A 23,168-nucleotide genomic window follows, 5' to 3' on the forward strand; every position below is an offset into this window, starting at 1 on the left:
GCGGTGGGCACAGCCCTGAGCCGTCCCCTCCCTGTCGCAGCTGGCACCTCCTCGCTGCAGCTTTGGCAGTCAGGCTCACCCGAGCCTGCAGAGCTTCGCACAAGGCCACTGACCGGAGGCGGGAGCAAGGTCGACAGAGCTGCACTCCAGGGCTCCTCCGCACCGCTCACCCGCAAGGGCTCCACGGGCGACGGAGCTGCCAAAGCCATTCCTGGAGAGGCGGCTGTTCCGGGCGCCGCCTGTGGCAGAACCCTTTTTTCTACAGGCCTCCATGGCTGCTTTCACTCTCCAGAACGGGGTAGGCAAAGAATATTCACCAACTTTCCTGAGTGTTTTCTACCACTTTAATAACTCTCCGTCAAAATGTCGCTATCACTTTAATAACTCTCCGTCAAAATGTCGCTGTCGGGCGGAGTTGCCCCAGAAGGGATATCCCAGGCTTCGCTGACATTTGGCGGAAGAGCAGATGTCCGGGGACAATCCCCACCAGATCTGGTTTTACGTTCGCTGGTGGCTGGGAGAGAGAAAGCAAGATCCAATGTTAGTTCTAGAGCAGAGCGAGCCCACAAAGTCAATGGACAACTATCAACTGCGACAGGACGCTGTGAAGGTCTGGAGAGATTTAAGCCCACAGAGGAAACCAGAAAGAATGAAAGGGACACACGCAACGGAGGAAATAAGATTTTCCATGCCTGACCATCAGGCAACTAGCTTTCTAAAGCCCGCGAAAGAAACTCCAGAGGAACCATTGTTATGAAATTCTTCTCTGGAGAGCCCGCTCCCTGTTTTGGGTTTCCACCTAACAAGACCTGCTTTATGCTCGGCGGGATAAGCAAGCAACTTCTCTCTCCTGGTTCCACGTCACCAGGAATTACATGGAAAAGGCTTCCGCTCTTTCAGTATCCCAAGCAAAACCCAACCGTAATCCCTAACCCACCCGAGCACTGAAGAATCACACCTGGAGCTGCTTACCTGAGCCCGATGGGTTTACGCTCGGTCCCCTGGTCCCCTGGTCTTGCTCACACTCCGCTTTCTGACTGCCGTTGCTCCTCCTGGCTTCTGCTAGCCTCTCATTAGCCCTGTGAGAAATGCAGGAGCGTGCAAGAACGGCTGTTGCTCATAGTGGCACCAAGTGGTTCCCCAGGTGTGACACTGCACTGTTGGGCTGAGGAACACAGACTTCCGAGCCACCCACACGTGCTGCTGCTCGGGCTTCCAAGCAGTCTGTGTTAGGTCTTTGTCAGACCTTTCCCAGAAGGTAGTAAGGACTCGGGGCTCTTTCCCTCCTCCCACAGTAAACACACACTGCACCGTTATAACGGACAGCAAATAGATTATTTTTGCCTCACAGGCTCCTCTTCTGTCCCCTCTGCCTTTCCCCGTGTGTCTCTCCTCAGCTGGAGGGTAACAGCAGAAGGGGAAGGGAGCTCCTCTTTTGCACCGTACGTGTAGGAAGGGGAGGTGGCTACAGAAAACTGTTAAAAGAAAACTAACTAGAACACCCTCCGGACAGGCCTGGTCAGCTTGGTTACTTCAGGGTCCGTCAAGAGAAACAAAACCAGGCCTCTGCCATGGGAGAGCCCACGGCGGGCTCTGGAGAAGTGCGCACATCATGCTGACCAGATCCAAGAAAGGGACGTGGGTTGGGAAAGCCACGATGAAAAGGGTCCTATTGTACTACGTGGGGAAAAAAAGAAAACGTTGGGACTTACTTATTTAATTTGATTCTGAGAACTCTTGCGATGTCCTCCATCACCCAGAAACGCTTGTCAGAGCTCTTTAATTCTGCCTGTGCACAGGCCAGGAGCAGGGCGGTCGACTCCTGCTTGTCCTTTGCTCTCTCCAGCTCGAGAGCCTGAGCTCTAATGATCTGCTCCAGGTCGTTTCTCCAAGAGGCGACAGCGGTCTTGATCTCTTCTACTCTGGCTTCAGCGGCTGCCTGTACCTACAAGAGAAGATGCAACTTCAAGAAACAGGAAGACAGAGACAATGCCCACCCCTCTCAACAAACCTGCTCTTTCCGCCGCTTTTACAGAAAAGCTCTTAAACAGCCTAAACGCTGTCTGCACGAGGAGCAGCAAAACGGCTGCGTGTTTTTCACGCGCACTGGTGCCACGACACACGACACACAGACTCTGGCGCAGCCTTTTGCAGCTCCCCGGCTTCCCTACGGGAAAGCCAAACCCACAGCACTAACAAAGAGAACCACGTGCCCGAGACAAAACACCTAAAAGTCGTGACCGCAGCCACAAATGGACGCAACGCCGACCACAGATACAAATGGAACATGAACTGACCTCCAAACGTAGACTCAGATATTGCTTCTCTTCCGGCGCTGTTGTGGTGTGACCCGCGCCAGGAGTCGCCAAGCGAGCTGACAGACTTGTCACCGTCTGTCCCATCTCCTTATTTAGAGCTTCGAGCTGCAGAGATTTTTGGGACTGCAGCTCCAGCTGTGCGGAGAGTTCGCACGCCTGTATGTGGGGAAAAACAATCTGCCTTGAGCAGAGGGGTCTCAAATCTCGGTGAAACTCCATCCAACGGATGCATCGAGATCATGGCTGTCAGTGCCCTGAGTTTGTATTTCAACCCAGGGAAAAGGCGCTTGGATTCCTGAAAGTAAGTGCGCCTTTCAAGCCCTTGCCAACAAGACTGCTCCAGCTTCCACCCGTCCCTCCTTTCCAGAAAGGCTCCGTGGCAAAGGCGCTCCACTCCTCCTGCAGCATCATAGCACGTCCGTGCCTCTGGAGATGCTCTTTGGCATTTCACCGCGGTCGCTGCCTTTCATTTGGCTTCCACCACGCTCCTGTCGTGCCCCGTCCCTTCTCCCACGCACACCCCTGTGCTAATGGCTGGGGAGGACAGTGCGGGCGGAGGGACAAGAGCTTCAAGGCCTTCCTTAGAGGGAGGGCGAAGCCTGGCTTATGAGACAACGGCAAACCAAGGTCACTTTCCTTGCCCCCAACCACCACTGCCAGGGAACTAGACACCATCTTTGTGCAGAGATCGACAGAGGAAAAACCTTGCAGGGAGAACAACCAAGGCCAGAGACATCAGGGGGCACGTGGCTTGTGGTTTCATCTCACGGCCACAACGTTTGGACGGTGTGGGAACAGAAGCGAGACTCGGAAGAGCACAGCTGCTTTGTTCTTCCCCACCCACATGCTGCCCCCAAGCCACTGCTTTGCCCCTCAGCCTCGAAACAAGCCCCCTGAAGAGCCGCATCAGCTTTGCAAGGCGAGAGGGCAGCAGAAAGGAGCTAAAAGCACCCTCTAGTCTGACGCTCGTGACGTCCGCAGACAAATCTCTCCTGGATTTGTTCCCAGAATATTGTCTGCTGAAGGAAAAGAACATTTCAAAGACTTTGCATACCTTGGCCTTAGCCTTGTCCAGGTCCTCCTGCAAGCGGGAGTTCTCTGCCTTCAGGCGACCGTACTGGTTCGTCAAAGCCTTCAGCGCAGTTTCTGCTGTGTGCTGCTTTCTGACAGCATCAGCGAGCTCTCCTTGCAGCTGTGCCTCTCTTCTCTAGGGAAACAACGGCACAGGAGTACAAATTAAAAGAAGCCCAAGTCTGTAGTTTTACTTCCAGTTACTAGTTCACAGGCCGAGATCACTTTTCTAAGTGCATCGCAAAGCAAAGCCATCGCATCCACGGGCAGAAGAGGGCATCTGCACAGCTGATGGTCTCCAGCCACCCCTGGCGAGTGAAGACAGCTCCAGAAATGTCATCTCTTGGGGAAGATTTCTGTCTCCCAGCACGTTCTCCTCGGAAGATGCCGAGACTGTGCCTTTGTGGGGTTTGGCTTGTTCCTTAAGTTAATGCTAAAATCTAACGGGATGCCAACGCGGGAGCTGTCGTTGGACTGCAGCCCTTTCTCCAGCGACCCGAGCCAAGGCTTCCTAGAGCCAGCTCTGTGTATCATCCTTCCCGCCATTGTTCTGCTCCACAAACGAAACCCAACGCGGGCCTCAGCGTTTCTACGTACGTGTGTGTCTATAAACATCTCAAGGCTTGTCAGAACCTTCCGCGATTCCAACAAACCCAGCGCAAAACAGAACCAAGCCGAGCGAAGGACTCCCGCGCACGGACCGTACACCTGCTGACTTTTAGAAGCGCCAGACAGCCTTGGGAACTGCTCTCCTTTAAGTCAGTCTTGGTCAGCGCTCACCTCACCTCTTTTTCTACCTTGTCGGCCTCGCATGTAGAGGCACCACCACTCACCATTTGTTCCAGGCAGCTGTTGTTCTGCGCGTCTCCCAGCTGCTGACGCAGCAAAACGTTTTCACTTTGGAGCTGGGCCAGTTGGTGCTGCAGCTCTTCTGCCTTCTTGATGGCATCTTCTCTCTTCTGCTCTTTAAGAAGGCATGCACCATACCAGTCCAGTGTCTGCCTCTTGCTCTCTTGTAATTCTCTTTCTGTCCAGTCTAAAGCCGATGTCTGTTCCAAGAGGGCATTTTTCAGTTGCTCCACTTCCTTTTCCAGCCCATCAGCTTTTCTTTCGGCTTTGCTCAGCTGCCGAGACAAGCTCTCATTTTCTTCTCGCATCTCAGCCATGTCCTCATGGAGCTTTCCTTGCACGTGAAGGCATTGGTGACATTCTCTCAGAAACACTTGCCCATCGACCCTTTCAGATGGCTGATGTCTCCCAGGGCTCAGGTGGGAAGGGGATGAATCTGACCCCACCGTCGGTATTTGGGCTCTGGCATCTTCTGCCTGTTCAAAGTTGAAGAACACAAATGGACAGCACTTAGGAAATCAGCTCAAACCAGGAGGAAGCAGCAGCATTTCATACAACCAGGCGAGGACTGTCAGCAGCTTGACAGCAGATTATCAAAGAGTTTTCAATAACTCTGCCTTAGACATTATTCCTGGAAAAGTCTTGCTTTGCAGTAGCATGGAACGTAATCCTAAAAGGAGGACTCGAATTGAAAATCTTTGGTTTGGCATACCTCCTGCCCAAAGCTCTTGCTCTCCTTGACGCCTTCTTCATCTGATGGCGACGTACGGACGGCCGACTCCAAGCAGGCGGCAGGCTCATCTACATTAAAAACACACGTTTTTGAAACCAGAGTGAGCTAACACAGCTCCTTGATGCCTACAGTGCTTTCCCAATCATCGTGCTTGCAGAGACAATCCTAGCACAGCCACACACCCCAAACCCAGGGGGACTTGTCAAAATGCAGATTCCAGACACGTCTCTTCTCCTGCTGGGGAATTCGTCTCCTCTAGCGCACACGCCTTTTCCGTGTGCCAGGGGGATGACGGCATGGCTCAAAGTGATCAGAAATGAGCCCCGAAGGAATGAGCGTCTCGAGAATTCTGCTTTCCAGGGACAAGGCCTGGCAGTGCACTTTTTCCTGGATCATCAGCCACACCACATCATCCTTTCCAAACGGCCCGTCTCCACGGCAAGCCGCCAGAAGGGCAGGCGACAGGCCTTCTCCCCATCCCTCCTCCACACCGGAGAGTCCTACCTGCTCTCCGCAGGGCGGGTGCACGCCGCCTCGCTGCAGCAGCTGCTGCCCCACGGGGAGCGCTGGATGCTGACACCCCTTTGCCTTGGCCTGGAGCAGCTTCTCCCTTCTTCTCCCGCTTGCTGGGGTCCACAGGCCGCGCGCTGCCACTGCGCCTGCGCCTGGAGAGACAAAGAGCAGAGCCAGTCGTAGGCACAGCTCACGGCAAGGAGAAGGGCCTGTTGTTGCCCGCCCTTTCCGTAGTGACCTCCCTCGAGGACGAACACCCACAGGCACAAAGCTAAGCCCCAGGGGAGGAAAAGAGCCCCGGAGCTTCCCAGGCAGCGCCCGCCTGCCTGCGCCCCGTTACCTGTCGGCCTTGTCCCGGCAGTCGGTGTCGCGCTCCTCCACCAGCGGCCGCGCTGGGGCCAAGTTGCCGCTGGTGGCTGCACGGTGCAGCTCGTCCCGGCCCTCCGGCTGGAGCTCATGGCCACCGCTGCTCCTGGAGGACTCGGGACCCTCCCCTGCCCCCATGCTCCTGGCCCTCCCGCACAGCCACCGCCAGATCCTCCTCATGGCCCGGCGGGGATGGGCACTGAACCGCCTCCCCTCGCTCATCCCTGGGGAGCGCTGCCAGGCAGGACTTAGTGGGCACTGCCGGGTGCCGGCTGCCAACAGAGGAGCCAACCCCAAGGAGTGGCAGGGCACGGGCAGCTGCCTGCGGGCTGAGCCACCACCAGCAGCGATGGCAGCACCGGCACCACCAGCACCAGCTCCACCAGCACCTGCACCAGCAGCACCAGCTCCACCAGCGCTGCCACAAGCACCAGCTCCACTGGCAGCTCCACCAGCACCTGCACCAGCAGCATCAGCTCCACTCGCAGCACCAGCTCCACCAGTGCCACCAGCACCAGCCCACTGGCACAGCACTGGCAGCACCACCCCTTGTTCTGGGGGCCGTGTGCTGACATCATAAAGGGCTCAATGGGGGCTGGGAGTGTCCCGGGTGCTCAGAACCTCTCTGCGTGTACACAGGCCACGTTGCCAAGGGAAACGGCCCCTGGCGCACTGTCTCCAGGGGCACAGGGTTGCCCAAGGCCACCTCTCCAAGGCTCCCACCTCCCTGCACGCTCTGTGGACCCCTGTCCTCCTCTTGCCTGCAAGGCTCGCCGGCGTGGGAGACAGACGGGCTCGGCAGAGCAGGCTCTCGCCAGCAAGGCTCCCTGCAAGCACAAGAGGCGGTGGCTGGACACCCCCATGTCCCTTTTCGTGCTTCCTGGGTTCTCAGCCTGACTTTTGGGACACCCTGGACCCCTTGGTGTGCCTCTCTCTGCATTCCTGGAGCCCTGGCTGTCGCTTTAAGGGCACCCCAAGTCCCCAGGCTCCATTTTGGGAAGGAGAAGTGCAGTGAAGACAGGCTGGAGTGTCTTTGTGTTAGAATCAGGGGGAAGGCCAACAGGGCAGATGTTGTAGTAGGAGTCTACTATAGGCCACCCACCCAGGACAGAGAGGTGGATGAAATATTCTATAGGCACTTGGGTGAAATCTCACGATCGCTTGCCCTTGTTCTCGTGGGGGACTTCAACTTCCCAGACATCTGCTGGAAATACAACACAGCAGAGCGGGACCAGTCCCGAAGATTCCTGGAACGTGTGGGGGACAACTTCCTAACACAGCTGGTGAGAGAACCAACCAGAGAAGGTGCCCTGCTGGATCTCCTCCTTGTGAACAGAGGAGGACTGGTGGATGATGTGGCGGCTGGAGGACGACTAGGGCACAGCGATCATGCAATAATAGAGTTCTCTATTCTTAGAGAGACCAGGAAAGGGCTAAGCAGGACTGACATCCTGGACTTCCAAAGGGCTGACTTTGTCTTGTTTAGGCACCAGCTTGACAGGATCCCTTGGGAGATGGTCCTGAAGGGTATAGGGGTCCAGGAAGGCTGGGCGCTCTTTAAGAAGGAAGTGTTTATGGCTCAGGAGCAGGCAGTCCCCAGGTGCTCTAAGAGGAGCAGGCGGCAGAGAAGACCACCCTGGCTGAACAGGGAGCTTTGGCTGCAACTCAAGGAGAAAAGGAGAGTTTACAGCCTTTGGAGGAAGGGACTGGCCACTCACAGTGATTACAAAGAGGCTGTGAGGCTATGCAGGGCAGAAATCAGGAGGTCCAAAGCCCAGCTGGAAATTAATCTGGCTTCAGCAATCAAAGATAACAAGAAATGTTTCTATAAGTATGTCAATAGCAAAAGAAAGACCAGGGAGAGTCTCCACCCCCTGCTGGATGCTGAAGGAAACTTGGTAGCAAGTGATGAGGGGAAGGCTGAGGTCCTTAATGCCTTCTTTGCCTCAGTCTTTAATAACAAGACTAGTTGTATTGAGGGAATCCAGCCCCCTCAGCCAGATGATAGAGACTGGGAGAACGACCCCCCCGCAATCCAGGAGAGAGTCAGTGACCTGCTACATCACATGGACACACACAAGTCTGTGGGACCGGACGGGATACACCCGAGGGTGCTGAAGGAGCTGGCTGGGTGCTCGGCCAACTGGGGGAGCTTCAATAAGGCCAAATGCTGGGTGCTGCCCTTGGGCCACAACAACCCCCAGCAGCGCTACAGGCTTGGGGAGGAGTGGCTGGAGAGCTGCCAGTCAGAGAGGGACCGGGGGGGTGTTGATTGACAGCCGGCTGAGCAGGAGCCAGCAGTGTGCCCAGGTGGCCAAGAAGGCCAGTGGCATCCTGGCTTGTATCAGCAATAGCGTGGCCAGCAGGGACAGGGAAGGGATCTCACCCCTGTGCTCGGCACTGGTGAGGCCGCCCCTCGATGAGTGGGTTCAGTTTTGGGCCCCTCACTCCAAAAAGGCCATTGAATGACTCGAGCGTGTCCAGAGAAGGGCAACGGAGCTGGTGCAGGGTCTGGAGCACAGGTCTGATGGGGAGCGGCTGAGGGAACTGGGGGGGTTTAGTCTGGAGAAGAGGAGGCTGAGGGGAGACCTCATGGCCCTCTGCAACTCCCTGAAAGGAGGGTGCGGAGAGGGGGGATGAGTCTCTTTAACCAAGTAACAAGCGATAGGACAAGAGGGAATGGCCTCAAGCTGCGCCAGGGAAGGTTTAGACTGGATGTCAGGAAGTATTTCTTTACAGAACGGGTTATTAGGCAGTGGAATGGATTGCCCAGGGAGGTGGTAGAGTCCCCACCCCTGGAGGTGTTTAAGAGTAGGGTTGACATAGCGCTGAGAGATATGGTGTAGATGGGAACTGGCAGTGTTAGGTTAATGGTTGGACTAGATGATCTTCAAGGTCCTTTCCAACCTAGTTGATTCTGTGATTCTCTGAGAAGCTATGCTCACCCAAGATTTGGTTTCAAGTACGTTATAGTCTGTGGCAGTAAGACAGCAGCAATTGTAGGAGGAATCCTCCAGTGACTACTGAGTACCGCAAAAGAGAGCCAACAGATCCCACAGAGCAGCACGGACCCTTGGAAACAGCTGCTTAATGTACCACGTAGGAAAAGCACAAAAGGAATAGAGCAGTACTTACGTTTACAAAGTCACCTCCTTGGATCATGAAATCCTTTATTACCCTAAAGAAGTAAAACAATACTCAGTTCTCAGTAGACAAATGTCTCAAGAAGCTTCGCACGGGGCAAACAGGAGTTCTGCCTCGCTGCACAGCGACAGTTATCAGCCTCTGTGAATGCTACAGTCTAAAATCTGCAACAAAGCTTAACTACTCGTTGCTGTTGGGTAATTTGGGACCCATTGCTGCTCGAGCAGGGATAGTGATTAGAGGACAGATGCCAGAACGTGATCTCTGACCTGACACCCCAGGCACGGGGGATCCCTCCCAGTGACCCCAGCGTACACACCTGACAGACCCCCAAATGCCCCAGAGCTACACAAGGACGGTATCAGCCAAGACCTACAGATGCCTCCCGGACCAATAATGCCCGAGGCAGCTCTCCAAACCACATCTAGCTCAGGCTGCTACTGCAGTGCCTAAACAAAAGCAGAGGAATTACCTGTGGAAAGTGCTTCCTTTATAACCTATAGGGACACCATCCTTCCTGCAAGGAAAGGAAAAGGAAAATCATTGCAACTTACTGCACATCCCAACACAAAACCCTCCCAGGAATTCAGAGTCCCAAAGGCTTGTCCTACACGTTACTACTGCCTTGATATACCACCCCGTGCTGCAGCCTGGCTCCCCGCTGCTGCTACCAGAGGCAAAGGCAAACCTCGAGTGGCCTCTGCCCGCTAAGTGACACGGTTCCCTACAACACCCACACCAGCACCTTTAGGGGATCCCACTGCCATCTGCAGCACGAGCAGGCGGGATTTGCAGACAGGGCTTTTCAGAGCACCCTGAGCACGAACAAAGTCATGCCCAAAGGGAACAATCTGCCACCCCTGCGACGCACCGAGCTCATCACAACTTCGTCAGAGCGGTGTTCTGCAACTCCTTCATGTTGTCCTGGCAGAGTAAGAAACGCTTCCAAGTGAGCCTTCCTCCTGCTCACCCAGCCCTGTTTCTCTGAGTAGGCTACTTTAAAGGACCCCGTAACCCGCTTACCTGAATTCACCCGTACAAAACTGCCTGCAAGACAAAAAAGAGAGCAGAGCGTGAGGCACATCTGCCCCCGGAGGACACAGAGGGCTGCATTCAGCCAACATGCACTGACTGGTGTGCAGGAGTGCCCTTGCTGCACCGGGGATGACCCCAGTGCCACGGAACCGGCAGCAACTCCTCCCTACTGCCATTTTAAAACAGACTGCTCTGCTGCCTGCAGTTGAGGAGCGCAGATATTTAACACCGAGGCCGTGAGGGGCAGTGAACGTGGAGCAGACCCCGTGTTTCACAGAGAACAGGGTACATCCATCTCTGCCGTGGCAGCGGGACGCCCGAGCGGTGCATCCTTCAGTCAGCGCCAAGAGACCTGCGTGGCCCTGCCGTTAAGGTGCGGCCTTTTCCAAGGGCACCGAGCGCTCGAGAAGCTCCGCAGAGGGAGCAGAGCGGGACCGCAGCCCTTCCCCTTCCAGCCAGGTGCCCTTCCCCAGGGGATCGGGGTGCTCACGGCCGCATCTCTCTGGGAACGCAGAGAGGAGCAAAGCAGTGCAGCGCCTCTGGGGGGACTGGCCACTCTGCCACCTGAGCCATTCCTGCGCCCAAAAGTCTTCACAGCCCCCACCCGGGCCGAGCTGCACAAACGCCGCCTGCTCCTCACCTGAAGTTCTCTGCTGTTTTGGGTACGACGTCGGCGAACAGCTCGATCTTCATGCGGCCGACCTCCTGGGGAGACGGGGCCGCATGAGCCCCCTGGGCCCCTCACACACACACACACACACACCCCCCCCCCAGCCTCCCCCCGCCGCACCCCCCACCCCCTGCCCTGCAGCCCTGCTGCCAGCCCTTCCCCCCGCGCCCCTGCAGCCCCACAGCCCCCGACTGCCCCGCACCTCCCTCCCGCTGCTCCCCTCCGAGCGCTTTCGGTCGCCCCCCGCCAACCCCACGACCAACACTCGACCCCCCCCGCACCCCCCCACGTCGCTCCTACACCCCCAGGGAACCCCGGCACGTCCCCCCGCCCGCCACCCCCCTCCCGGAGCCCCCCCGCGAGCCCCCCCGCTCCGGGCCCCCCCGGCTGCCCCCCGGCCCCTGCGAGCCCCGCACCCCCGCCCCCCCCAGCGAGCCCCCGCAGCCCCTCCCGCTGCCGCCCCCGGCCCCGCCGCGCAGCGCCCGAGCCCACCTGCCCGCCGATGGTGACATCGAAGAAGACCACGGGGTTGGTGGGGTTGGACGCCAGCACCGCCATGGCACGCGCCGCTCCCGGAAGCGGAAGTGCCGCCGGAAGCGGCGGCGGCAGCGGCTCCGGCCCCGGAAGTGCCGGCGGGGCCGGGCGGGGCTGAGGCCTCCCCTGGGCGCGGAGCCCGGCGCTGCCGCGGAGGGCGGGCGGCGGCAGCGGGCAGCGCGGCCCCTCGGCCGGCATCGCAGGGGGCTGGGGGCCCAGCAGCGCGTTCCCTGCGGGCCCAGGCGGCCCCGGCGCCGGCCCTGCGGCCGTTCCTGCCCCGAGGCGCCGGAGGCCGCCGGGAGGGTGTCGGGAGACGTGGCGGAGGGCTTGGAGCAGCGGGGTCCGCGGGCTGGGCCGGGCTGTCCTTCAGCCCTCGCGGGCAGCTCGAAGCTTCCCAGAAGCAAAGCCCTTCTTGGCAGGGCCCCCTCCGTCCCTTGGTGCCCGCCCCGCCGGGGAGAGCCCTGCCTGCGCCCGCCGGGACGGGTCCTGCCGCGGGGACTTGCCCGGGACGCTCGGCAGGGCCGGGCCTCAGCAGGGCCTGGTTCTCCAGCCCCGTGCTGGGCTGGGGCGGCCGCAGGGCGGTGCACGGAGGGCACAGAGGGGTCTCCAGTGCCCAGCGGGAGATGGCCGTGGGCTCTGGCAAGCGGCACCTGAGGAGGAGGTGTTGGCGTGCATCAGGGGGATGAGACAAGGAGACGAACGGGCAGAGTCCAACAGAACTGCTCAGCAGGAATTCTTGGATGAGCAGCGCTGGGGGCGCCCTGGGGATTCTCCGCCATACGGGCTCCCAGGAATTAGCGAGGGACAGCAGTTTACATCCACGCAAATCACACGCATCCATGGGATTTCCTGGAAAGGGGTTTCTCATGACAATGAGTTCCTGGAATTCATTTACATAGTCTGGGCACGCGTAGAGAAAACAGGGTGCGGGTCTTTGGTGGTCGAGGGAAGAAGTAAGCAGTCTTCTTCACGGCGTTCACTAGTTGACCTTCTTTCCAGCGCGTGCGCTGTGAAGTAAAGTCCAGGTGCCGCCTTCCTAAATCAGCAAAATCATTTTCCCTGTAACGGGGTCTCTGTGCGTCTTTGTTCGAGCTCCCCTTATCTCATTCTAGGGGTTGCCCAAGTGTCCGCTGAAGGCCTTGAGTCTGCTCTCGGGGATTTCCGTGGGAGCCTGACGAGCGTTTCAATCTTACCTAAACAGGCAAAGGGACATCAGGAAAGAGTTGAGGACTCGGGAGTCCTTGAGAAAGAAATGAAGGAAAACACATGCAAAGCTTGTAGACCAGCTGTATTGAGGGAATCCAGCTGTACTGAGGGAATCCAGCCTCCTCAGCCAGAAGACAGAGACTGGGAGAAGGACCCCCCCACAATCCGGGAGGAGACAGTCGGTGACCTACTGCATCACATGGACACACACAAGTCTGTGGGACCGGGCGGGATACACCCGAGGGTGCTGAAGGAGCTGGCTGGGTGCTCGCCAAGCCGCCTTCCATCATTTCCCAGCAGTCCTGGCTGAGCGGGGAGGTCCCGACAGATTGGAGATTGGCCAATGTGACGCCCATCTATAAGAAGGGTCGGAAGGATGATCCGGGAAATTACAGGCCTGTCAGCTTGACTTCGGTGCCCGGGAAGCTGACGGAGCAGCTCATCCAGAGTGCCATCACACAGCACGTGCGGGACAGCCAGATGATCAGGCCCAGTCAGCGGGTGTAGGAAAGGCAGGTCCTGCCTGACAAACCTGATCTCCTCCTACGACAGGGCGACCTGCTTATTGGGTGAGGGAAAGGCTGTGGGTGTTGTCTGCCTTGACTTTAGCGAGGCCTTTGACACCGTTTCCCACAGCATTCTCCTGGCGAAACTGGCTGCTCGAGGCTTGGATGGGCACACGCTGTGCTGGGTAAAAAACTGGCTGGATGGCCGGGCCCAAAGAGTGGTGGTGAACGGAGGTAAATCCAGTTGGCGGCCGGTCACGAGTGGTGTCCCCCAGGGCTGGGTTTTGGGGCCACTCCTGTTTAACATCTTTATTAATGATCTAGACGAGGGGATCGAGTGCACCCTCAGTCAGTTTGCAGATGACACCCAGTTGGGTGGGAGTGTTGATCTGCTCGAGGGTAGGGAGGCTCTGCAGAGAGACCTGGCCAGGCTGGAGCGATGGGCTGAGGCCAACTGGGGGAGTTTCAATAAGGCCAAATGCCGGGTGCTGCCCTTGGGCCACAACAACCCCCAGCAGCTCTACAGGCTTGGGGAGGAGTGGCTGGAGAGCTGCCAGTCAGAGAGGGACCCGGGGCGGGGGGGGGGATGGACAGCTGGCTGAACAGGAGCCAGCAGTGTGCCCAGGTGGCCAAGAAGGCCAGTGGCATCCTGGCTTGTATCAACAATAGCGTGGCCAGCAGGGACAGGGAAGGGATCTCACCCCTGTGCTCGGCACTGGTGAGGCCGCCCCTCGATGAGTGGGTTCAGTTTTGGGCCCCTCACTCCAAAAAGGCCATTGAATGACTCGAGCGTGTCCAGAGAAGGGCAACGGAGCTGGTGCAGGGTCTGGAGCACAGGTCTGATGGGGAGCGGCTGAGGGAACTGGGGGGGTTTAGTCTGGAGAAGAGGAGGCTGAGGGGAGACCTCATGGCCCTCTACAGCTGTCGGAAAGGAGGGTGCAGAGACGGGGGATGAGTCTCTTGAGCCAAGGAACAAGCGCCAGGCCAAGAGGGAATGGCCTCAAGCTGCGCCAGGGCAGGGTCAGACTGGCTCTTAGGAAGGATTTCTTTGCAGAAGGGGTTGTTGGGTGTTGGAAGGGGCTGCCCAGGGCAGGGGGAGAGTCCCCATCCCTGGAGGCACGTGCAGGGGGACTGGGCACACCAGAAAGCAAAGCGAGGTGTAGGGGCATCCTGAAATGGAGCCCAGGGACTTGGGGTGCCTTAAAGCGACAGCCAGGGCTCCAGGAATGCAGAGAGAGGCACACCAAGGGGTCCAGGGTGTCCCAAAAGTCAGGCTGAGAACCCAGGAAGCACAAAAAGGGACATGGGGGTGTCCAGCCACCGCCTCTTGTGCTTGCAGGGAGCCTTGCTGGCGAGAGCCTGCTCTGCCGAGCCCGTCTGTCTCCCACGCCGGCGAGCCTTGCAGGCAAGAGGAGGACAGGGGTCCACAGAGCGTGCAGGGAGGTGGGAGCCTTGGAGAGGTGGCCTTGGGCAACCCTGTGCCCCTGGAGACAGTGCGCCAGGGGCCGTTTCCCTTGGCAACGTGGCCTGTGTACACGCAGAGAGGTTCTGAGCACCCGGGACACTCCCAGCCCCCATTGAGCCCTTTATGATGTCAGCGCACGGCCCCCAGAACAAGGGGTGGTGCTGCCAGTGCTGTGCCAGTGGGCTGGTGCTGGTGGCACTGGTGGAGCTGGTGCTGCGAGTGGAGCTGGTGCTGCTGGTGCAGGTGCTGGTGGAGCTGCCAGTGGAGCTGGTGCTTGTGGCAGCGCTGGTGGAGCTGGTGCTGGTGGTGCCGGTGCTGCCATCGCTGCTGGTGGTGGCTCAGCCCGCAGGCAGCTGCCCGTGCCCTGCCACTCCTTGGGGTTGGCTCCTCTGTTGGCAGCCGGCACCCGGCAGTGCCCACTAAGTCCTGCCTGGCAGCGCTCCCCAGGGATGAGCGAGGGGAGGCGGTTCAGTGCCCATCCCCACCGGGCCATGAGGAGGATCTGGCGGTGGCTGTGCGGGAGGGCCAGGAGCATGGGGGCAGGGGAGGGTCCCAAGTCCTCCAGGAGCAGCGGTGGCCATGAGCTCCAGCCGGAGGGCCGGGACGAGCTGCACCGTGCAGCCACCAGCGGCAACTTGGCCCCAGCGCGGCCGCTGGTGGAGGAGCGCGACACCGACTGCCGGGACAAGGCCGACAGGTAACGGGGCGCAGGCAGGCGGGCGCTGCCTGGGAAGCTCCGGGGCTCTTTTCCTCCCCTGGGGCTTAGCTTTGTGCCTGTGGGTGTTCGTCCTCGAGGGAGGTCACTACGGAAAGGGCGGGCAACAACAGGCCCTTCTCCTTGCCGTGAGCTGTGCCTACGACTGGCTCTGCTCTTTGTCTCTCCAGGCGCAGGCGCAGTGGCAGCGCGCGGCCTGTGGACCCCAGCAAGCGGGAGAAGAAGGGAGAAGCTGCTCCAGGCCAAGGCAAAGGGGTGTCAGCATCCAGCGCTCCCCGTGGGGCAGCAGCTGCTGCAGCGAGGCGGCGTGCACCCGCCCTGCGGAGAGCAGGTAGGACTCTCCGGTGTGGAGGAGGGATGGGGAGAAGGCCTGTCGCCTGCCCTTCTGGCGGCTTGCCGTGGAGACGGGCCGTTTGGAAAGGATGATGTGGTGTGGCTGATGATCCAGGAAAAAGTGCACTGCCAGGCCTTGTCCCTGGAAAGCAGAATTCTCGAGACGCTCATTCCTTCGGGGCTCATTTCTGATCACTTTGAGCCATGCCGTCATCCCCCTGGCACACGGAAAAGGCGTGTGCGCTAGAGGAGACGAATTCCCCAGCAGGAGAAGAGACGTGTCTGGAATCTGCATTTTGACAAGTCCCCCTGGGTTTGGGGTGTGTGGCTGTGCTAGGATTGTCTCTGCAAGCACGATGATTGGGAAAGCACTGTAGGCATCAAGGAGCTGTGTTAGCTCACTCTGGTTTCAAAAACGTGTGTTTTTAATGTAGATGAGCCTGCCGCCTGCTTGGAGTCGGCCGTCCGTACGTCGCCATCAGATGAAGAAGGCGTCAAGGAGAGCAAGAGCTTTGGGCAGGAGGTATGCCAAACCAAAGATTTTCAATTCGAGTCCTCCTTTTAGGATTACGTTCCATGCTACTGCAAAGCAAGACTTTTCCAGGAATAATGTCTAAGGCAGAGTTATTGAAAACTCTTTGATAATCTGCTGTCAAGCTGCTGACAGTCCTCGCCTGGTTGTATGAAATGCTGCTGCTTCCTCCTGGTTTGAGCTGATTTCCTAAGTGCTGTCCATTTGTGTTCTTCAACTTTGAACAGGCAGAAGATGCCAGAGCCCAAATACCGACGGTGGGGTCAGATTCATCCCCTTCCCACCTGAGCCCTGGGACACATCAGCCATCTGAAAGGGTCGATGGGCAAGTGTTTCTGAGAGAATGTCACCAATGCCTTCACGTGCAAGGAAAGCTCCATGAGGACATGGCTGAGATGCGAGAAGAAAACGAGAGCTTGTCTCGGCAGCTGAGCAAAGCCGAAAGAAAAGCTGATGGGCTGGAAAAGGAAGTGGAGCAACTGAAAAATGCCCTCTTGGAACAGACATCGGCTTTAGACTGGACAGAAAGAGAATTACAAGAGAGCAAGAGGCAGACACTGGACTGGTATGGTGCATGCCTTCTTAAAGAGCAGAAGAGAGAAGATGCCATCAAGAAGGCAGAAGAGCTGCAGCACCAACTGGCCCAGCTCCAAAGTGAAAACGTTTTGCTGCGTCAGCAGCTGGGAGACGCGCAGAACAACAGCTGCCTGGAACAAATGGTGAGTGGTGGTGCCTCTACATGCGAGGCCGACAAGGTAGAAAAAGAGGTGAGGTGAGCGCTGACCAAGACTGACTTAAAGGAGAGCAGTTCCCAAGGCTGTCTGGCGCTTCTAAAAGTCAGCAGGTGTACGGTCCGTGCGCGGGAGTCCTTCGCTCGGCTTGGTTCTGTTTTGCGCTGGGTTTGTTGGAATCGCGGAAGGTTCTGACAAGCCTTGAGATGTTTATAGACACAGACGTACGTAGAAACGCTGAGGCCCGCGTTGGGTTTCGTTTGTGGAGCAGAACAATGGCGGGAAGGATGATACACAGAGCTGGCTCTAGGAAGCCTTGGCTCGGGTCGCTGGAGAAAGGGCTGCAGTCCAACGACAGCTCCCGCGTTGGCATCCCGTTAGATTTTAGCATTAACTTAAGGAACAAGCCAAACCCCACAAAGGCACAGTCTCGGCATCTTCCGAGGAGAACGTGCTGGGAGACAGAAATCTTCCCCAAGAGATGACATTTCTGGAGCTGTCTTCACTCGCCAGGGGTGGCTGGAGACCATCAGCTGTGCAGATGCCCTCTTCTGCCCGTGGATGCGATGGCTTTGCTTTGTGATGCACTTAGAAAAGTGATCTCGGCCTGTGAACTAGTAACTGGAAGTAAAACTACGCACTTGGGCTTCTTTTAATTTGTACTCCTGTGCCGTTGTTTCCCTAGAGAAGAGAGGCACAGCTGCAAGGAGAGCTCGCTGATGCTGTCAGAAAGCAGCACACAGCAGAAACTGCGCTGAAGGCTTTGACGAACCAGTACGGTCGCCTGAAGGCAGAGAACTCCCGCTTGCAGGAGGACCTGGACAAGGCTAAGGCCAAGGTATGCAAAGTCTTTGAAATGTTCTTTTCCTTCAGCAGACAATATTCTGGGAACAAATCCAGGAGAGATTTGTCTGCGGACGTCACGAGCGTCAGACTAGAGGGTGCTTTTAGCTCCTTTCTGCTGCCCTCTCGCCTTGCAAAGCTGATGCGGCTCTTCAGGGGGCTTGTTTCGAGGCTGAGGGGCAAAGCAGTGGCTTGGGGGCAGCATGTGGGTGGGGAAGAACAAAGCAGCTGTGCTCTTCCGAGTCTCGCTTCTGTTCCCACACCGTCCAAACGTTGTGGCCGTGAGATGAAACCACAAGCCACGTGCCCCCTGATGTCTCTGGCCTTGGTTGTTCTCCCTGCAAGGTTTTTCCTCTGTCGATCTCTGCACAAAGATGGTGTCTAGTTCCCTGGCAGTGGTGGTTGGGGGCAAGGAAAGTGACCTTGGTTTGCCGTTGTCTCATAAGCCAGGCTTCGCCCTCCCTCTAAGGAAGGCCTTGAAGCTCTTGTCCCTCCGCCCGCACTGTCCTCCCCAGCCATTAGCACAGGGGTGTGCGTGGGAGAAGGGACGGGGCACGACAGGAGCGTGGTGGAAGCCAAATGAAAGGCAGCGACCGCGGTGAAATGCCAAAGAGCATCTCCAGAGGCACGGACGTGCTATGATGCTGCAGGAGGAGTGGAGCGCCTTTGCCACGGAGCCTTTCTGGAAAGGAGGGACGGGTGGAAGCTGGAGCAGTCTTGTTGGCAAGGGCTTGAAAGGCGCACTTACTTTCAGGAATCCAAGCGCCTTTTCCCTGGGTTGAAATACAAACTCAGGGCACTGACAGCCATGATCTCGATGCATCCGTTGGATGGAGTTTCACCGAGATTTGAGACCCCTCTGCTCAAGGCAGATTGTTTTTCCCCACATACAGGCGTGCGAACTCTCCGCACAGCTGGAGCTGCAGTCCCAAAAATCTCTGCAGCTCGAAGCTCTAAATAAGGAGATGGGACAGACGGTGACAAGTCTGTCAGCTCGCTTGGCGACTCCTGGCGCGGGTCACACCACAACAGCGCCGGAAGAGAAGCAATATCTGAGTCTACGTTTGGAGGTCAGTTCATGTTCCATTTGTATCTGTGGTCGGCGTTGCGTCCATTTGTGGCTGCGGTCACGACTTTTAGGTGTTTTGTCTCGGGCACGTGGTTCTCTTTGTTAGTGCTGTGGGTTTGGCTTTCCCGTAGGGAAGCCGGGGAGCTGCAAAAGGCTGCGCCAGAGTCTGTGTGTCGTGTGTCGTGGCACCAGTGCGCGTGAAAAACACGCAGCCGTTTTGCTGCTCCTCGTGCAGACAGCGTTTAGGCTGTTTAAGAGCTTTTCTGTAAAAGCGGCGGAAAGAGCAGGTTTGTTGAGAGGGGTGGGCATTGTCTCTGTCTTCCTGTTTCTTGAAGTTGCATCTTCTCTTGTAGGTACAGGCAGCCGCTGAAGCCAGAGTAGAAGAGATCAAGACCGCTGTCGCCTCTTGGAGAAACAACCTGGAGCAGATCATTAGAGCTCAGGCTCTCGAGCTGGAGAGAGCAAAGGACAAGCAGGAGTCGACCGCCCTGCTCCTGGCCTGTGCACAGGCAGAATTAAAGAGCTCTGACAAGCGTTTCTGGGTGATGGAGGACATCGCAAGAGTTCTCAGAATCAAATTAAATAAGTAAGTCCCAACGTTTTCTTTTTTTCCCCACGTAGTACAATAGGACCCTTTTCATCGTGGCTTTCCCAACCCACGTCCCTTTCTTGGATCTGGTCAGCATGATGTGCGCACTTCTCCAGAGCCCGCCGTGGGCTCTCCCATGGCAGAGGCCTGGTTTTGTTTCTCTTGACGGACCCTGAAGTAACCAAGCTGACCAGGCCTGTCCGGAGGGTGTTCTAGTTAGTTTTCTTTTAACAGTTTTCTGTAGCCACCTCCCCTTCCTACACGTACGGTGCAAAAGAGGAGCTCCCTTCCCCTTCTGCTGTTACCCTCCAGCTGAGGAGAGACACACGGGGAAAGGCAGAGGGGACAGAAGAGGAGCCTGTGAGGCAAAAATAATCTATTTGCTGTCCATTATAACGGTGCAGTGTGTGTTTACCGTGGGAGGAGGGAAAGAGCCCCGAGTCCTTACTACCTTCTGGGAAAGGTCTGACAAAGACCTAACACAGACTGCTTGGAAGCCCGAGCAGCAGCACGTGTGGGTGGCTCGGAAGTCTGTGTTCCTCAGCCCAACAGTGCAGTGTCACACCTGGGGAACCACTTGGTGCCACTATGAGCAACAGCCGTTCTTGCACGCTCCTGCATTTCTCACAGGGCTAATGAGAGGCTAGCAGAAGCCAGGAGGAGCAACGGCAGTCAGAAAGCGGAGTGTGAGCAAGACCAGGGGACCAGGGGACCGAGCGTAAACCCATCGGGCTCAGGTAAGCAGCTCCAGGTGTGATTCTTCAGTGCTCGGGTGGGTTAGGGATTACGGTTGGGTTTTGCTTGGGATACTGAAAGAGCGGAAGCCTTTTCCATGTAATTCCTGGTGACGTGGAACCAGGAGAGAGAAGTTGCTTGCTTATCCCGCCGAGCATAAAGCAGGTCTTGTTAGGTGGAAACCCAAAACAGGGAGCGGGCTCTCCAGAGAAGAATTTCATAACAATGGTTCCTCTGGAGTTTCTTTCGCGGGCTTTAGAAAGCTAGTTGCCTGATGGTCAGGCATGGAAAATCTTATTTCCTCCGTTGCGTGTGTCCCTTTCATTCTTTCTGGTTTCCTCTGTGGGCTTAAATCTCTCCAGACCTTCACAGCGTCCTGTCGCAGTTGATAGTTGTCCATTGACTTTGTGGGCTCGCTCTGCTCTAGAACTAACATTGGATCTTGCTTTCTCTCTCCCAGCCACCAGCGAACGTAAAACCAGATCTGGTGGGGATTGTCCCCGGACATCTGCTCTTCCGCCAAATGTCAGCGAAGCCTGGGATATCCCTTCTGGGGCAACTCCGCCCGACAGCGACATTTTGACGGAGAGTTATTAAAGTGATAGCGACATTTTGACGGAGAGTTATTAAAGTGGTAGAAAACACTCAGGAAAGTTGGTGAATATTCTTTGCCTACCCCGTTCTGGAGAGTGAAAGCAGCCATGGAGGCCTGTAGAAAAAAGGGTTCTGCCACAGGCGGCGCCCGGAACAGCCGCCTCTCCAGGAATGGCTTTGGCAGCTCCATCGCCCGTGGAGCCCTTGCGGGTGAGCGGTGCGGAGGAGCCCTGGAGTGCAGCTCTGTCGACCTTGCTCCCGCCTCCGGTCAGTGGCCTTGTGCGAAGCTCTGCAGGCTCGGGTGAGCCTGACTGCCAAAGCTGCAGCGAGGAGGTGCCAGCTGCGACAGGGAGGGGACGGCTCAGGGCTGTGCCCACCGCCTGTGACAGGGCTCTGCTCCCCTCCCGCTAGTGCAGGTACCACTGGGGCAGGAGGCAAGGCGTGATGGGTGCCCCAGCTGCCAAGATATGCAATTGGAACATGTGGAGAAATGACTAAATGGGGGAGCACGGAGATAGATACAAATATGTCCTCTTTAGAAATGACACCCAGGGACAGGATGTTTAATCCGTACCTCCTGCTCTCTAGGTCTACGGAGCTGCCGGCTGGAAGGGAGCAGATGTTAACCCCGACTAGGAGAGGCCCCGCACCACAAGGGCCGGGGGAATACACCGGTGTTCCCCGTGCACAGTCTCCCCTCCCTCGGGCAGAGGGAAAGGACCGCGGGCTCCCTGTGGCACCCGAGGGGCCGTCCGGCCCCACCTCAGGGTGTCCCATTCTCACAGGGTGTGTGTTTCAGGGCATCTCCGGAGCCCTGGATGTGCCTTTCTGGTGACCCACCCCTGCACCCTTCCAGAGACCCCTGACAAGCTCAGCCCTGAGGCGTGGCTTTCTGGAAGCAGGAGGGCAGGCCCAGCCCCAAGTCCCGAGGAAAAACTGAACAAGGCCACGGCTTTGACCTGGCTGCAAAGGAGCTAGAGGGAGCACTGAAAACGTACCAAACGTCCCTGGAGAAAAGCATTAGCCAGGATCCCTGTCTGATCCCATCTCGCAGCGGGTCTTCTGAGAACCTCCAGACCACTCTCCTTCCTCGGCACAGCAGGATGTTGATGTTCTTGAATAAAAGGGCCGAGTCCTTGCCTTGGGTCAAGGGCTGCACAGGGACTTTGATGGCCACTGAAAGGGAATGCAAGGGCTCAAACAAACGAATTTCTGACAGTTATGAAGAGTAAACTGTGATGGATGTATGAAAGCTTTGCTTGTGTTTTTCTGTATTTGTTTCTCAAGGACTCCTGACTCCTGAACTTTTTCCTGAGGTCCCTCTGTCTGTTTAGGATAGATTGAAAAGCTGGACTCCTTCGTGCACCTTAGGGGCACCCTGGTCACCACGATGTGCTGTTGGGGACAGCCCGGACCGCTCAGTGGGGCACCCACAACCCCCTGGATGTGTCTTTCTGTGCACCCCAAGACATGCTGGGGGCTCTGGGGGGATCCTCGAATCACAGAACGGTTTGGAATGGACTTTTAAAGGTCACTTAATCCAACCCCTCTGCAATGAGCTGGGACATCTTCAACTCAATCAGGTTGCTCAGAGCCCCGTCCAGCCTGACCTTGACTGTTTCCAGGGACGGGGCATCCACGGCCTCTCCGGGCAACCTGTGCCAGTGGTTCACTACCCTCATCATAAAGAATTTCTTCCTTCTATCTAGTCTGAATCTACCCTCCTTTCGTTTAAAACCATTACCCCTTGTGCGATTGCTACAGGCCCTGCTAAAATGTTTGTCCCCATCTTTCTTACAAGCCCCCATAAGTATTGAAAGGCTGCAATAAGGTCTCCCCGGCGCCTCCTCCAGGTGCCCACAGCCCGTGTCAGAGCTGTCTCCTCCCACCCACTGCCCTCTCCCCAGCGAGACCCAAAGAGTCACAGACAAGCAACACTGAACCTCACCTGAGCAGACACAAACATGGTGTCTTCCTTGACAGAGACACAAGATTAGGAGACTGGCAGGGTGAAAAAAGTCAAGTTGAAAATAAAAAACCCCTCAAAGATAACTTAAGTTTCAGGAGTCCTTGCTGAAAAGTCACACCAGTGGAGAATCTCCAGCTGCAGGGGACCATCTGCCTTGGGCAAAGCTTATTTGAAATTGTTTTGAGATGGGTTTTGTACAGAGGAGCCCGAGTGGAGAACAAGATGACAGATTCCAAGCGAGTATCTTTAACTGTGCCGTCAGCACAGCTGCAAAAGAGCAGGGCAGATTGGAAAAAAAATTTTGTTGTAATTGTGGTTGGAGCCAAGTAGGTTTTGAATAAACCTCATCTTACGTGTGCGCAGATCCCGTCACTCTCCTCAGAGATCCGCTGTTCCCTCCCGGGGCAGACCTGCTCTCTTCCCTTGGGGACCGCTCTTATCCCCACTGTGGCCCTCTGTGCCCGATCAGGTCCCCTCCAGCCCCCACCAGGCATGCTCAGACGCCCTCCAGGCCAATGCATTTTTTCTGAGCACCTCTCCCCTTCCGAGCACTGCCATCTCCTTGGTTCCCCCTCGTGCAAACTGTGATTCCGATTCATCCCCTGCCCTCCTGAGTAGGCACAGACCTTCCAATCCCACTCGTGCGGT

The 23,168-nt window shown here is 57.0% G+C and overlaps 3 protein-coding genes across 3 annotated transcripts; 1 reads left to right on the plus strand and 2 right to left on the minus strand.

Annotated features, from left to right (window-relative positions):
- Positions 1-330: 330 nt before the first annotated feature.
- Positions 331-6,432, minus strand: LOC141954111 (uncharacterized). The gene is made up of 9 exons (XM_074893304.1): positions 5,825-6,432; positions 5,476-5,636; positions 4,951-5,039; positions 4,223-4,714; positions 3,373-3,525; positions 2,298-2,474; positions 1,713-1,945; positions 973-1,079; positions 331-514 (listed from the first exon to the last, which is right to left on the minus strand). Exons 1-9 carry the CDS (start codon positions 6,070-6,072, stop codon positions 378-380), a joined length of 1,797 nt encoding a protein of 598 aa, XP_074749405.1. The 5' UTR covers positions 6,073-6,432; the 3' UTR covers positions 331-377.
- Positions 6,413-11,908, minus strand: LOC141954025 (uncharacterized). Its single transcript, XM_074893097.1, has 7 exons — positions 11,884-11,908; positions 11,192-11,559; positions 10,670-10,734; positions 10,018-10,041; positions 9,467-9,511; positions 8,986-9,028; positions 6,413-6,677 (listed from the first exon to the last, which is right to left on the minus strand). The coding sequence occupies exons 1-7, from the start codon at positions 11,906-11,908 to the stop codon at positions 6,465-6,467; spliced, it is 783 nt and encodes a 260-aa protein (XP_074749198.1). The 3' UTR covers positions 6,413-6,464.
- Positions 11,909-13,879: 1,971 nt separating this feature from the next.
- Positions 13,880-20,601, plus strand: LOC141954112 (uncharacterized). Its single transcript, XM_074893305.1, has 9 exons — positions 13,880-15,107; positions 15,296-15,456; positions 15,893-15,981; positions 16,218-16,709; positions 17,407-17,559; positions 18,458-18,634; positions 18,987-19,219; positions 19,853-19,959; positions 20,418-20,601. Exons 1-9 carry the CDS (start codon positions 14,860-14,862, stop codon positions 20,552-20,554), a joined length of 1,797 nt encoding a protein of 598 aa, XP_074749406.1. The 5' UTR covers positions 13,880-14,859; the 3' UTR covers positions 20,555-20,601.
- The last annotated feature ends 2,567 nt before the right edge of the window (positions 20,602-23,168 follow it).

This window comes from Strix uralensis, chromosome 23 (genome assembly GCF_047716275.1).
Source record: "Strix uralensis isolate ZFMK-TIS-50842 chromosome 23, bStrUra1, whole genome shotgun sequence".
Taxonomy (NCBI): domain Eukaryota; kingdom Metazoa; phylum Chordata; class Aves; order Strigiformes; family Strigidae; genus Strix; species Strix uralensis.

Coding starts and splice junctions, on each gene's coding strand:
- LOC141954111 (XM_074893304.1), bottom strand. CDS start 6,072: ATGAGCGAGGGGAGGCGGTTCAGTGCCCATCCCCGCCGGGCCATGAGG. Junction 5,040..5,475: donor ACCCGCCCTGCGGAGAGCAG/GTAGGACTCTCC, acceptor TTTTTAATGTAG/ATGAGCCTGCCGCCTGCTTG. Junction 4,715..4,950: donor GCAAGAGCTTTGGGCAGGAG/GTATGCCAAACC, acceptor AACTTTGAACAG/GCAGAAGATGCCAGAGCCCA.
- LOC141954025 (XM_074893097.1), bottom strand. CDS start 11,908: ATGCACGCCAACACCTCCTCCTCAG. Junction 10,042..10,669: donor AAAACAGCAGAGAACTTCAG/GTGAGGAGCAGG, acceptor TTTGTCTTGCAG/GCAGTTTTGTACGGGTGAAT. Junction 6,678..8,985: donor AAGGAGGTGACTTTGTAAAC/GTAAGTACTGCT, acceptor TTGTGCTTGCAG/GGAGCCTTGCTGGCGAGAGC.
- LOC141954112 (XM_074893305.1), top strand. CDS start 14,860: ATGAGCGAGGGGAGGCGGTTCAGTGCCCATCCCCACCGGGCCATGAGG. Junction 17,560..18,457: donor TGGACAAGGCTAAGGCCAAG/GTATGCAAAGTC, acceptor CCCCACATACAG/GCGTGCGAACTCTCCGCACA. Junction 19,960..20,417: donor CGTAAACCCATCGGGCTCAG/GTAAGCAGCTCC, acceptor TCTCTCTCCCAG/CCACCAGCGAACGTAAAACC.